At 44.1% G+C, this 14,352-nt stretch overlaps 1 protein-coding gene across 8 annotated transcripts in view; it reads left to right on the forward strand.

The window, feature by feature from the left end:
• The first annotated feature begins 1,477 nt into the window (after positions 1–1,477).
• Positions 1,478–14,352, forward strand: part of AFF1 (ALF transcription elongation factor 1) — a 147,711-nt gene continuing 134,836 nt past the window's right edge. For 5 of the 8 annotated variants that reach the window (XM_083398222.1, XM_083398232.1, XM_083398228.1 and 2 more), the window contains exons 1-2: positions 1,499–1,813; positions 9,031–9,084. In XM_083398222.1, coding sequence (XP_083254348.1) covers positions 9,059–9,084 — 26 coding nt within the window. In that variant the 5' untranslated portion in view covers positions 1,499–1,813; positions 9,031–9,058. Of the gene's footprint in view, positions 1,814–9,030; positions 9,085–14,352 lie in introns of all 8 variants that reach the window. The other 3 variants (XM_083398229.1, XM_083398234.1, XM_083398223.1) reach the window with 1 other exon arrangement.

Below are 14,352 nucleotides of genomic sequence, written 5' to 3' on the forward strand. Positions count from 1 at the left end.
CTGGGGAAACCCAGCCAGATGGGTGGGGTATAAATAATAAAATAATAATAATAATAATAATAATAATAATAATAATAATAATAATATTACATTACCCAAGTGGTATCTGTCACTGCCGGGGATGTTTGCTTTTTTGAGCTCATCTTTCGAAAAAACAATGTTTATTTAGACCAGCTAATGTTCAATGCAGAGTTGCCACCTTCTTATTAAAAAGTAAAGGTAAAGGTACCCCTGCCCGTACGGGCCAGTCTTGACAGACTCTAGGGTTGTGCGCCCATCTCACTCAAAGAGGCCGAGGGCCAGCGCTGTCCGAAGACACTTCCGGGTCACGTGGCCAGCGTGACATCACTGCTCTGGCGAGCCAGAGCTGCACACGGAAACGCCGTTTACCTTCCCGCTAGTAAGCGGTCCCTATTTATCTACTTGCACCCGAGAGTGCTTTCGAACTGCTAGGTTGGCAGGCGCTGGGACCGAACAACGGGAGCGCACCCCGCCGCGGGGATTCGAACCGCCGACCTCTTGATCGGCAAGCCCTAGGCGCTGAGGCTTTAACCCACAGCGCCACCCGCGTCCCTACCTTCTTATTACTTCTTTTAAAACAGATTTACTATGCCCCATATTGGTGCCTCTCTCCTTCCCCACATCTCCCAGTTCATCAAAGAGGAACTTTAAATAGGGGATAGTTTTAAACCAAGGTTGCCCATACTCGGGTCTCCAGCTGTTTTTCGACTACAATTCCCATCATCCCTGAAGACTTGTCTTGCTAGCTAGGGATGATGGGAGTTGTAGTCCAAAACCAGCTGGAGATCAGAGTTTGGGAAACCCTGGTTTAAACTTTGGAGTGGGGGAAACATGGAGGAAAAAGGCTAAATCCTTGGGCCTTTGTGTGAAACCCTGAGATAGGGCAACATGAGCAGCTGGAAAGCAGGGGGCCTGTTTTGACCTGGAAACTTTGCTCTTGAAGCCAGGTAGGATTGCTTCATGGGAGGAAGGGGTATTCTGCACATGCTCAGGAACACTTTCCATAGCTGAAGTTGAACACTGAAAACCAGTGTCAGGCTTTAACCCTCGGTGAACTTTGCTTAGCTTAATGCAGTGTGTTGTTGTTTTCTCCTTTAAAAAAATGTTTAGGGGTGCTCTCATTTTGACTCAAGAAAATCACCATTTTCGGGAAAAATAAATACAGGAAATGGACAAAAGTACAAAGATTCATAAAATGTTTAGGGGTATGCCATTAAAAAAAAACCACTGGCTTAATGAAAGTGGTGTCCTTTCCGGAGCATGCTGTTTTAAGTCTCGCACTACCCTCCCCGGTTGCCTTCTGCATTTCGAATAAAATTTAGCGCCCCAGGTTGAATTCCCGGGTCTCGAACTCCCGGACTTGCCGGGTTTTCAGCGCCGGCGGCGCTTCGGGTTTTCCCGGAGACGCCTCGGCTGCAGCGAAGAGGAGGGGGCGGGAGGAGAAGACCGCCTTCGGAGGGGGCGTGGTCAGAGCGAAGGAGGCGGGACCTGCAGCCCCTGGAGCTGCTCTCTGGTTGTCGCTTAAGGCCAGCCAATCCCGCGGCCAGCTTTTGCAGCCCGCATCTCTCTCTGTCTCTGCCCGGTGCAATGAGGCTGTAGAAGCTGCAGCAGTAGGAGCAGCAACAGGTAATGAAGGGCAAAGAAAGCAAGAAAGCGAGCGAGTAAGCAAAGCAAGCAAGCACAGCCTCCTCTTCTGGCTCTGTTCATCTGCTGCTGCTGGAGGGGGAGGCCGGTCCAGGCTTCGCCCCCTCCCCTCTTCGCTCCTGATGGGGTTTGCACGTCTGTAGCGGAGGTGAGAATCCATTTCCCTACCTCTAAAAGATATATTGTATAAGGCACTCAATGAGAAAGCTCTTTAAAAAGCAAGCAGCCGTCCATTCCTGCCTTGCAAAAGCTATGGGGCGCTTTATTTATTTATTTAGGGGGGTGGGGAGGTCATCAACTCAATGTTTGCGCCGCTTTGAAAGCAAACAGCAGCAACAGGCAAAAGTTTGGGTTTGTTGTTTTGCTTTTTTGCAGAGTTTTCCGGGGCTGTCAAGCCGTTAATCCCGTCAAAAAGTGTGTGCCGTGGGATTCTGCTGGGAAATTGCTTGTTTTTAACAAAAAGCAATGCAGGGGCGATTCAGTCGAGGCTGCAAAACGGTGGAAAGTGCCTCGAATGACTGTGTGTGTGTGTTTGTGTGTGTGCGTTATTTGCCTGTGCGTTTTGGTGGTTTGAAAGACCAGGGGAAGGGCGGGGTGGGGGATGCTGAGCAGCTGTCTCAATGGTTTGTTGTTGTTTTGTTGTTGTTGTTTATTTACTTAAATGTTTCCTATGCCCCTTTGGAAACTTCGGAACCGTTTTGCAACCGAAAACGTGCATCCCTCTGGGACAAGCCTTGTTAGCAAATGGAAGTATCCCCTTTGCCTTAAACTATCCAACCAAAACTATCTAAATTATGAGTTACAGTTGAAATGCTCTTTTCAAAATTTTCCACAGGGTTAGTAGCCATGGCAGACTGTTACTCTGCGAAAAGATTAGGTGTTGGTGTATTGTGTGTCTAGGTACATGCACTATGCATTTGATTTTGGGGTTTTAAAGAGTTTTTGATATTCTGTAACTGAATAAAAAAAAGATGGCCTTTGCTCCTTCACTCAATGTGTGTCTGAAAAAATACGGGCTTATCCTATGCTGGGTAGTAGTGTGCTGACCAGTTCTGGTGCGCACATTGCATGATAATACAGGGTAGTGATCTAGCATTTGGTGTGTGCCTATATATGTGTGAACCAATTGTGTAACTCTGGGGTGTGGCTCCAGAGCCTCAAGAGGTGTGTGTGAAGGGCTGGGAGTTTGTCCCAAATCTAGATATGGCTAACGTTGAGGCTATTATGTATAAATTAGAGTATTTTGCATTTGCACATAGATTCATAGAATTGTAGAGTTGGAAGGATAATCTGGTTCAACCCATTTTAAAACAAAATCTGTGAAATGGTCTTTAATCTGTGCTTGGGGTAGAAATGTGTTGCAAAACCGTCTTAAAATAAAGCTGAATGCTGAAGTGAGCGCCAATAATCCACCAGCAGATGAAACGGGTACAGGTTTTTTTTTTTATTGTTGTGTAATAGTTGTTGTTTATGTTAACAAATGGTTTGTCCTGCATTTATTTTTTAAAAGTCATTTCTACAAAACTGCGTTAAACTTTGGCCACTAGAGGCCGCTCATTCAATCTCGCTTCAGCCAAGGCTCCATCTCACACACTAGGAATTTTAATGTTCTTTGAAGTTGCAAAGTGGACATATAAAATTCAGAAGCAACTCAAATATACCTGCTCACTGAGAAGCAACCAAAGGCTTGCCAAAGAGCAGATAACTCATTTTGAGATTTGAGTCTCCCCATGGAGCATCAAGCAATTCATTTCCATTAGATCTGTAGCAAATTTAGTTACAATTTCTATGCACACACATTTTTTTTATAAAAATGGATCTGCACAATAGTGATCTGAAGCCTATGGGAGGTGCATTGTGCTATTCACAGATGATCCTCTGAACATTTGGATAAAGAGCTTTATTATGGCACTGGTTCGCATGGGGGTACAGTCGACTTTCCCGATTCATGAATTGGCAGGGTCTTTAGTGTGGTGGCTCCCGTCATGTGGAACAGTCTGTTTTATGTTTTCCGAGTATTCTAAAAACTTTTTTGCTTACCGAAGCATTGGGAAAGACTGAAGCTCAATGGTACAACATCTGCCTTACATGCAGCAGGTCCAATCCTTGACATCTTTAGATTAGTCTTTTCAAAGTAATGAAATAAAATAGCTAGGCATCTGCTTTATGGAAACAGGGAGGAGGAATGTTTTTTACAAAATGAGGCAAAAATGGATGACTGTTCTACAGAACAAAATCTAGTTTAGAAAAAAGGATGCATTGGAACCTTGGGGATCCGTTCCAGAGGCCCTGCTGCAACTGGAAAACAACACAACCCAAAGCATCGCATCTGCGCACATGTGCGGCGCAATTTAGCACTTCTGCGCATGTGCGAACGGCACGAACCCGGAAGTAACCCATTCCGGTACTTCCGGGTTTGTGCCAGTTGCAAGCCGAGGGTGACGTAAGCCGGAGGCAATATAACCCAAGGCTCCACTGTATTTGGTCATCGTAGAGCACAGTCCTTTTTTAAAATTTTTTTAAATTAAATTTCCTGTTTTACATTTTAGAATATTCATTTAAACAACCTTAAAATATCAGTGACTTCCCTTCTCTTTCCATGGTTCATTTTGCATAACATAAATCCCTGCATATTTTACCTAAACTAAACCATTCAGTATTCCATTATTACATCCATCTAAACTTATTTACGCGGTTGAATTTATCTTAATGCTGCCAACATTCTCAAGTGTATACAATTTCCCACCGTATATTCAACAAGCATTTTCTAATCTTCTTGAAACGTGTGTTCTTCTTGTTCTCTTATTCTATATGTTAGGTATGCAAGCTGTGCATATTCCATCAGTTTAAGTTGCCATTCTTCTTTTGTTGGGACCTCGTTTTCCATTTTTGGGCTAACCAAACATGGGCCACCGTAGTGACATACATAAATAACCTTTTTTGACATCTGGGAATTTCCGTCTGAATTATGCCCAACGAAAAGGACTCTGGTACTTTTAAACATTGTTTTCAATTCATTACAAATTATTTCCCAATACACTTTTACCCTTTTACAGGTCCACCACATATGAAATAACGTACCCTCAGCCTCACTGAGCACAGTCCTATTGTCTACTCAGAACTTAGTCTTGTTGAATTCAATGGGTCTTGCTGCCCAGTAAAAATGGGGTTAAAATTGCAGTTGACTGACACTGGCCTCATTTTATTAAAACATTCCTTTCCCCTCATTCTCTCTATTTTTGTGTGTGTGTGTGTGTGTGTGTGTGTGTTGGCTTGTACAACACTGATCATGCAGGGATAGTGCTTAATTTTAACTGGCTTGTATCCATTATGCAGACTTAGGGTGACCAGACACGTTGAAGCCAGGACTCTTGTACCCTTAATAATTGTAGCCAGGGCTCCTGTATCTTTAATAGTTGTGTAGAAGAGGGATGTTATTATACTGCAAGTGTGATAAAAGCTGTGCCACCTTCTCATCAGGGTACAGGAGACCCCATTCCTTCCTATGCATTAGGTCAGTTAATGAGCATTGTCTGTTTCCAGTATTCAGAAAGGGTGTGCAAATGTAGTAGCATACACTCCCCCCACCCCACCCCCCACACTTTTAGTATTTGCATGCCATATGCAAACAAAATCCATCCTGTTGCATGAAGAACTATTTTGTTTGGAGGATGTGTTGCCAATTTTAAATTGCACTACAGAGCAAATTAGTTTGCTTCCTTCTCTTTCAAATTCATGGCATGTGGGCTTCTGTATGTCTTGCCATCTGTACAGCCATCACTTGCGGAAAGAAGCTTAAATCCGATTTTAGCTTGGACTCTGAGTGATGACAGAGAGTCAGAGAAGAATCCTGTTTGCTACTACTGTGTTTACTTCTTCTTGATGTTGCAAAGTGCTTTACAATATGTATTTGGGTGGATTTGCACAGGCTCTTTATTGTTTTTCTGGAACTACAAATTAGGCATGCCAAATGGTAAAGTTAACAGCATATCAACAAGGTAAAGGTAAAGGGACCCCTGACCATTAAGTCCAGTTGTGACCAACTCTGGGGTTGTGGCGCTCATCTCGTTTTATTGGCCGAGGGAGCCGGCGTACAGCTTCCGGGTCATGTGGCCAGCATGACTAAGCTGCTTCTGGCGAACCAGAGCAGCGCACGGAAACGCCGTTTACCTTCCCGCCAGAGCGGTACCTATTTATTTACTTGCACTTTGACATGCTTTCAAACTGCTAGGTTGGCAGGAGCAGGGACCGAGCAACGGGAGCACACCCCGTTGCGGGGATTCGAACCACTGACCTTCTGATCAGCAAGTCCTAGGCTCTGTGGTTTAACCCACAGCGCCACCCGTGTCCCTATATCGACAAACATTGCCTAATAAAACTTTGGTTCCAGTGGCAAACGGTATAACTGCCTCAATGTTTTGCAAACATTGGTGAGCTTGTTTTGCTAATTTCACTTCATCTGTAGCAATGTTTCTAGCAATGTTTCAATGCAGTCCTTTGCGGTGATGTAGGGCAAAACAAGCGGTTGTAGTATAAAACATCAGAAGAGCATCACATTGGCAAACTGTGTTGTCCGAAAGCACTAGGTTGCCAGAGGCTGCTTTTGTTTTTTACCTGTCCTATTGCAAGGTCTTGGATTGCAGGCTTGCATATAGGCGCTCACAACAAAAACTCCCCTCCATTTGCTTTTTAATTATTTTTAACAAAACACAGACCAAACAAACCAAAAACACAATTGATAAGGTGCATCAGTTTCATTCTACCTTAGTCGCTGCTTGACTTGCTAGTGCAGTTGGGTGAGCCCTGGGAGCCTGGACTTTCTGCTCCCAACCCATAATAAAATGCTTCCTTGGTGGTTTAGAATTTGTCCCAGCCCCATCCTGTCTATCTTCTTTCCTGCGCTTTCGTAAGTTCTAGCAGCAGAGAACTCTGCGTGTCTTTTAGTACATGGAAGGAAGCACTAACCAAATCATAATAGCCGCAGGGACTCGCTCAAAGAATCTTATCTGTAATATATATGTCTATTTTGTGTTTAGAATCATTACTAGCGTTAAATGTGAATTCTAGGCTTTTGAAGCTCCCTGTTGAAAGTAATGCTGGGGTTTAGCAAACCACTTGAAAGAGTGGAAACTTCCTGTTTTTTCTTTGAAAGAGCCCATTGGCACCTTAAAATTTATTAAGTGTGTAAGAAGACTGGTGTGTGTGTGTGTTGTTGTTGTTTTTGAGAGAGAGAGAAAGAAAGAAAGAAATAATAAAGAAAGAAAGAACCAGAAGAGGGAAGGAAAGACTATTACTTGCTGCAGAGCTGTTGAATCGAGAGCATGTTTAAAGTTCCCAGTATTTATTTTGATAATTATTCCATTAGGGTTGTTCACACAGGTGTTGGCTGTCTCAACACTTGTACAAGTCTTTGTGTGAAAGTGTGTATGCTTGCTCACATACGTAGCTTGCCTGTTACATACACAGAAGTATACTCACAAAAAATAATAATAATATGAGCGCCGCAACCCCAGAGTTGTCCGCGACTGGACTTAATGGTCAGGGGTCCCTTTACCTTTTTACCCCAGCCACTCTGGGCGGCTCCCAACGGAATATTAAAAATGCAATAAAACTTCAAACATTAAAAACTTCCCTAAACAGAGCTTACCTTCAAATGTCTTCTAAAAGTCACATAGTTGTTTATTTCCTTGACCTCTGAAGGGAGGGTGTTCCACAGGGCGGGTGCCACTACCGAGAAGGCCCTCTGTCTGGTTCCCTGTAACCTCACTTCTTGCAGTGAGGGAACCGCCAGAAGGCCCTTGGAGCTGGACCTCAGTGTCTGGGCAGAACAATGGGGGTGGAGGCGCTCCTTCAGGTATACAGGCCCTTCTGAATTACTGTAGGAGTGTACAGCTAAACTGATTGTGTACATAGATTGTACACTTGTTGAATGTAACAGTTGAGCATCTTTTTAACTGCATCTTCCTCTGCTTCTCCTTATTCTCTCAACTTTAATCCTTATAATACCTCCTTAAGAGGTAGACTAAGGGTAGCCTTGTGGTGGCTCCCAAACTCTTCTCCCCACCCGTCGCCTCCATGGACCACTTGAAAATTGCTGAGGGTCTTGGCAGACCTCTTAATAATTTCTCTGCTTGTTGTAGCAATAGCAATGAGCTGTGTTAGATGCTGCACGTTTTTTAAAATTGCATTTTTACAGACACACCACAGGCCACTGGTGGTCTACAATTTGGGAACCCCTGCTAAGAAATGAAGTTTCCAGGCCTGCTTCAGGCTTGTTGGAGTCGCCTTTTCTAGCTGTTCATTTCTACAATGAGAATAAGCGAGAGTGACCTGTCTAAGAAGCAGGACTTGCAGAAATCTCTGTACATGATTTTAAAACCAGAAGACAAAATAAGAAAGCACGAAAAGCAATTGTTGGGATCAATTGAAAAGTCATAATTGGATCCAAAAGCTGACAGAATATGCTGAATTAGATGGTTTATCAGAAAAAATAAAGAATAAATCAAAACAGGAATTTGTTTCTAAATGGGAGGTTTTCAAAGAATATCTGAAAAATAAATATAGTAGTTTAAATTCTGTTGCAGCATTCGAGGAACTTCAGTAATAGTTGTAAGGTAGATATAAGAAATTAGATTTAATGAGAATAAGTTTAATTATAAAAAAAATGTGTATTGGCAATAAGTAATATGAATTTGAAGTATGGAATAGACGGGAGGTTGGGTCTTTAGTGTTAAGACCAATAGATGTTTTATTGTTTGCTAAGAATATTATGTGTCTATGGTTATTTTTGTAATTGGTGTATAATTTGGTATTTGTGTTTTTTGTTTGTTTTTCTTGTTGTATAAATAAAAAACTTTTTTAAAAAAGAAAAGTCATAAAGTAATGAGCAAGCTTTTGGGGTTCGACATGTAGCAAAGAAGGAGAAAAAAAGAAAAGAAAAGAAGATGGAGAGGGAGGGAGGGAGGGAGAGAGAATGAATTATGAAAACCTTGTTGTAATACTCAAGCTGGAATTGAAGAGGTTTTGCCCAGACTTAATTAGGCTAGACCGTGTTTGCAATGAAGAGTTCTCATGTTACACCAAAGACAACCCTCTTATGCAGTATACTCTTGGCTTTAGTTTTTGATTAGTAATTAGCCTGAAGAAGGGGGGTGGTGAGCTTGAAAGCTTGTTTGCTGCTCTGTGACTTGTTAGTCATAAAGGCATTGTGCTAATAAAGGCTACCGCTGCTGCAGGGAGCAACAATAATATATTTGAAAGAGCTTCTGCAATTTTCAAATGCTATATAATGAGTGACGTGTGATATTCTTCAAAAAGTGATAAAACTGACGTCTGATTGGCTGATGACTCATGTTTCCTTTCCAGATGAGCTGATTTGCAGAGGATTGTCAAGATGGCTTCTACAAACACCAGGAACAGGTAGGATTTAGGATGAGGGCACCATCCACTTCTCTTGTGGTGTAGTGGTTAAGAGCGGTAGACTTGTAATCTGGTGAACCGGGTTTGCATCTCCGCTCCTCCCAGTGGTGTAGCGTGGGGGGTGCAGGGGGGCCGGCCGCACCGGGCGCAACATATGGGGGTTAGGGTTAGGGGGTGCAAATCCACGGGTTAGGGGGTGCAAATTACTTGCCTTGCCCCGGGTGCTGACACCTCACGCTACGCCACTGGCTCCTCCACATGCAGCTGCTGGGTGACCTTGGGCCAGTCACACTTCTTTGAAGTCTCTCAGCTCCACTCACCTCACAGAGTGTTTGTTGTGGGGGAGGAAGGGAAAGGAGAAAGTTAGCCACTTCCTTGAAGGAAGTGAAAGGCGGGATATCAAATCCAAACCCTCCTTCTTCTCTTCTAGAGAGGCCCTTGCTTTCTTGACCTTGTTTTGTGGTCTTTGCATGAACAAAAGGTTACTGTTAAACACACCAATAATAATCATTTAATAGTTCTATTATTTGTACCCCACCCATCTGACTGGGCTGCCCCAGCCACTCTGGGCAGCTTCCACCATATTCAAAAACATAATAAAAGTTTATTTGGGCCCATTTAGGGGCCTGGTTTGTGCATCTTAAGTCTGAGCCTAAGCCTAGGTAATCTGAGCTGGGACTTGTGGTACCCAAGAACAGCCTTAGCTGCTGCTCATGGTTAGTGGGGAAACAGCTTAACCACAGGTCCTGGTTCAGATGACATGCTAATCCGGTCGTTCCCAAACCTTTTTGTTCCACTATCCCCTTGGCTCCATAAACTGTTTCCCAATGCCCTCTACAAAAAGCATTATAGTTGTACCTTGTAAGTCGAATGGAATCCGTTCCGGAAGTTCGTTTAGCTTCCAAAATATCCAAAAACCAAATCACGGCTTCTGATTGGCTGCAGGCGCTTCCTGCAGCCAATCTGAAGCCCCGTCGGATGTTCAGCTTCCAAAAATAGTTTGCAAACCGGAACAGTCACTTCTGGGTTTGCGATGTTTGGGAACTAATCTGTTCGAAAACCCAAGGTACGACTGTATTCAGAATACAGTCATACCTCTAGTTGCGTTAGGTTCATGTTGCAGATTTTTGGGTTAAGAACACGGCAAACCCGGAAGTGTATACTTCCGGGTTACGCCGCAAGCGCAGAAGCGGTCTGTGCGCTTCATGCATGCGTAGGAATGCTCTATTGCATCATGCGCATGCGTAGAAGCGACGCTCTACTTACAGACTTTTAAGTAGAGGTACCACTGTTGTGGTCTGCATGACGCACTGAAGAAGATCACAATGCAATAACATTCGAAACAGTAACAATTAATTGCACCTTTATCCAATTAAAACTATTTCGTTCCATTAATTCAACAACAGGACTTGATCCTGTGATAAGGGCTTTTTAAGGTCTCATAGTCATTTACACCACCCAGCCTCCACTGCCCCCCAGGCGGCACTTTGGGAACCGGTGTGCTAAGCTGAAACTTGGATTGCTGGCGGTCCCTGGAAAAGAGTTTGGAGGCACTTTGCTCCTCCCCAGTCTGGTAAAAACAAGCAGGGAGCGGAGCAAAGTCCACTTGCAAGATGCTCTCTTGAAGCCCATAGAGAAGCCATAGTTTAGCTTACTGTATTGTGTGAACTAGCTTAGTGAGGCACTGCTAGAGGCACCTGAGAGCTTCTCCCAGTATTTCAGGTTTTGTTTGTGTGTCCTGGGCTTCCTTTTTGTTTTAAAGTCTTAAGCATGGGTAGGCAAACTAAGGCCTGGGGGCCGGATCTGGCCCAATCGCCTTCTAAATCTGGCCCGCGGATGGTCCAGGAATCAGCATGTTTCTACATTAGCAGAATGCACCCTTTTATTGAAAATGCATCTCTGGGTTATTTGTGGGGCATAGGAATTTGTTCATTATTATTTTTTCCAAAATATAGTCTGGCCCCCACAAGATCTGAGGGACAGTGGACCGGCCCCTTGCTGAAAAAGTTTGCTGACCCCTGGTCTTAAGAGACATTGCTGAGGGCTTCCAAGTTTCGTCTTGCACTCTGTATCTGTGCAACAAGCACAGCACAGGGCATGGATTATTCTGTCGCTGTAAACAGAAATATGCCTTATTTCCCACTTCAGCTTCCTGTTATAAAATTTTAGGGTGCACACACATAGCAGACACACACTTCATGGAAAGCCAGTCCTTCACCCTTCAAAATTTAGGAAATATTCCCTGAGGGAAAATTACACTTTATTTTAGCACACAGAACAAGCCCCAAAAGCCACTTTACCTCTCCTAATGACTCTAAATATTTCCTGTGCAGAATGAAATATCTTAGAGAAACCTCTCCTAATAGTTATTTTACTTAAAAATCCGTCAAATCTTGTCTTAAGGGCATATTTTGTTCATGAATTGGGTAGGCCCGTGACCTGGTTTCTAGAACTAAAGTATATACTATCTCAAAAGAATGGCCAGATAATGCAATCATCAAAGCATTATCGGGTATCTTGACAGGAGAGAAGTCATGCCTCTTTCTGTGACACATGTATGATGCTTTGTGGGTGGTCTTTGGTTAAGGAGTTGGGCTGCAAAAGCGAACCCCAGTTTTTTCTGGAACTGTCACATGAAAGAAATTGGCTGCGGCCTTCTCAAGTGCAGGGCTATTCAGAAGAACAGGCAACCTGTAAAATAGATTAGATCAACAATGGCTCACTGGTTGCCCCAAGATAATTCTGTCTGTCTCCTGATTCAATCAAGAAAGGCAGTTGCATTTTGTAATCTTGTTCTCTTGAGTGTCTATAAAAACGTGTGAGTCACCTCTTCAGCTTTAGTGGAAGGTGCTCACGGCAACTTCCATTGAAGCCATGAAAACCATTCGAAGGTCTGTGGATTATGAATAAACTTCAACTTGAAAATGTGTTGGCATTGTATTGATTTTCTAGCGTTGGGTGGAAGAAATGGCTGTCGTTTCGCTTGCCAGGGAATGGAGAAGTCTTATAAATTTATAAGGCATGGAGAAATTCCACATTTTTGTGTCCCCTTTGGACTTTGTATGCAATTTGACTCCTGTGTGTGTGTGTGTGTGTGTGCTTTAAAATTGTCTTCAAATATTCATATATGTATGCAGCACTGTATCAGCTGCATGCTTTCCATAATAGTAAGCCCTTTGCGCTGGATGATGCCATGGGGAGTCAGATATATAAGCTGATGACCAAATGGCACCTTCAACTTAGGCTATGGTCCCCTAACGTCTTGGCGCCATCTTCCCTCCAAAATGAGTTTTGAAGCTTCCAGATCCTTCTCTAAGAGACACTTTGCTCTCCCCGTATTTATTTACTTACTTAATTTAAATAGCTGCCCCATAGCAGAAGTACGGTACTCTAGGAAGCCAGGGTGGTGTTGTGGTTAGGGGATTGGGCTAGGACCTGCGAGATCAGGTTTCAAATCTCCACTCAGTGATGAAGCTCATTGGGTGAGCTTCAGCCAGTCACAGCCTCCTAGCCTACCTGGCAAGGTCGTTGTAGGGATTAACTGAGGGGTGGGGTGAACCATGGAGAGAAAGGTGGAATATAAATGCAAGAAATAAGCCCTTTTGCTTACCTGCTTAAGAAAGATGGAGAGGGCAGCCAGATGGCGATGTCTGCCTCCAACCTGGCATTCAGAGATCTCCACAACTGGACCCACGCCAGTTAGAAAACACACCTGGCTAATTTCTAGCACTGACCCCTTATAAGGTGAAGGAGTACCTCCACCCCCATCGTTCTGCCTGGACGCTGAGGTCCAGCGCTGAGGGCCTTCTGGCGGTTCCCTCATTGTGAGAAGCAAAGCTACAGGGAACCAGGCAGAGGGCCTTCTCGGTAGTGGCACCTGCCCTGTGGAACCCCCTCCCACCAGATGTCAAGGAGATAAACAACTACCTGACATTTAGAAGACATTCTGTTCAGGGAAGTTTTTAATGTGTGACATTTTAGTCTTTGTTGAAAGCAGCCCAGAGTGGCTGGGGAAACCCAGCCAGATGGGCGGGGTACAAATAATAAAAAATTATTATTATTATTATAAGGTGGGCTGTGGCTCAGCAGTAGGACATATGCTTGGCATGCAGAAGGCAGGCTCAATGTCTGGCATTTCCAGGTATGGCCAGGAGAGACGCCTGTCTGAAGCCCTGGAGAGTTGCTTAAAGCCCAGATGAACCCAATGGTCAGAATCTGTCTTAAGGCAGCTTCCTGGGTTCCTGTGAGATGCATCTTGGGGCCACCTGATCTCCATCTGCTTCCCAGACCGGCCACTTCTGGCTTATGTAAATTAAGTGAAGCAACATGGAGCAGCCTTGTCAAAACATGGCCAGTAATGCTGCTTCATCAGGTTTTAAAGGGATTAAGGAGAAACTTAGTTCCTGGAAGAGGTCAAACGCTGCTCCCATAACACAGCTGCGTTTCCACAGCCAGAAAAGTGGTGCTGCGCTTGCAGATTAATCAATCCCTTATAGTCAAATTTCCAGCTTAAGTGTGCTCAGCGTGACAATGTAAGAGGCACGGGGGGGGGGAGGGGAAGAAGTCGTATTGTGTTTCAGTTAACTCCCCTCTAACCTGTAGTATTGTCTGGGCGCCTGTTCAAGGTGCTTACTGCCGCCACAGAGTCCGAGGTGGAAGAAAAGTAGAGCTGGTGTTCTCAGCATATCGCTGACACCGTGCTCCAAAACAGTGCATGGTGATCTCTCCTGTCAGCAGCAGTTAGTTAGACGTTAAAAAGCAGAAGTGGGACTTCTGTGGTGTGTTCCTGTTCAGTGACCCCCTCCAGGATACTCTATTTCATCCTGACTTCCATCCAGTTTTCTCTCCGCCCCCAAAGCAGTCAGACAGCACTATACATGCTCATTGGGGTTCCTACACTCTGAAGCAGGGTTTTTTTTCTACCTAAAAAAATGGAATTTTGCAGATCTTAGTGTTCCCTTGAGTCTGCTGATTCCTCTCTCTTCTGCGTGGGCGTTGTTGCTTTGGCTGCATAAGCAATGGTGCTTGCCTCTGAACAGTGAAAATGGAGGGAATGGTCAGGGAACAAGATGGGATCTTGGGGCACATCATAGAGGTACTGGAATCGGCACTGTTGGGCCAGTTAGAGCAAAACCAGTTATACCAGAAGGAATTTATTTGTGATTCGGTGACTAGGACCCTGTCCGCACTGTACATGTAAAACCAGTATCAAACCACTTTATACAGTCATGGCTTCTCCCAAAGAATCCTGGTAATGGTAGTTTGTTA

This window comes from Podarcis tiliguerta (assembly GCF_965153285.1).
Source record: "Podarcis tiliguerta genome assembly, chromosome: 9".
In the NCBI taxonomy this organism is placed as follows: Eukaryota; Metazoa; Chordata; class Lepidosauria; order Squamata; family Lacertidae; genus Podarcis; species Podarcis tiliguerta.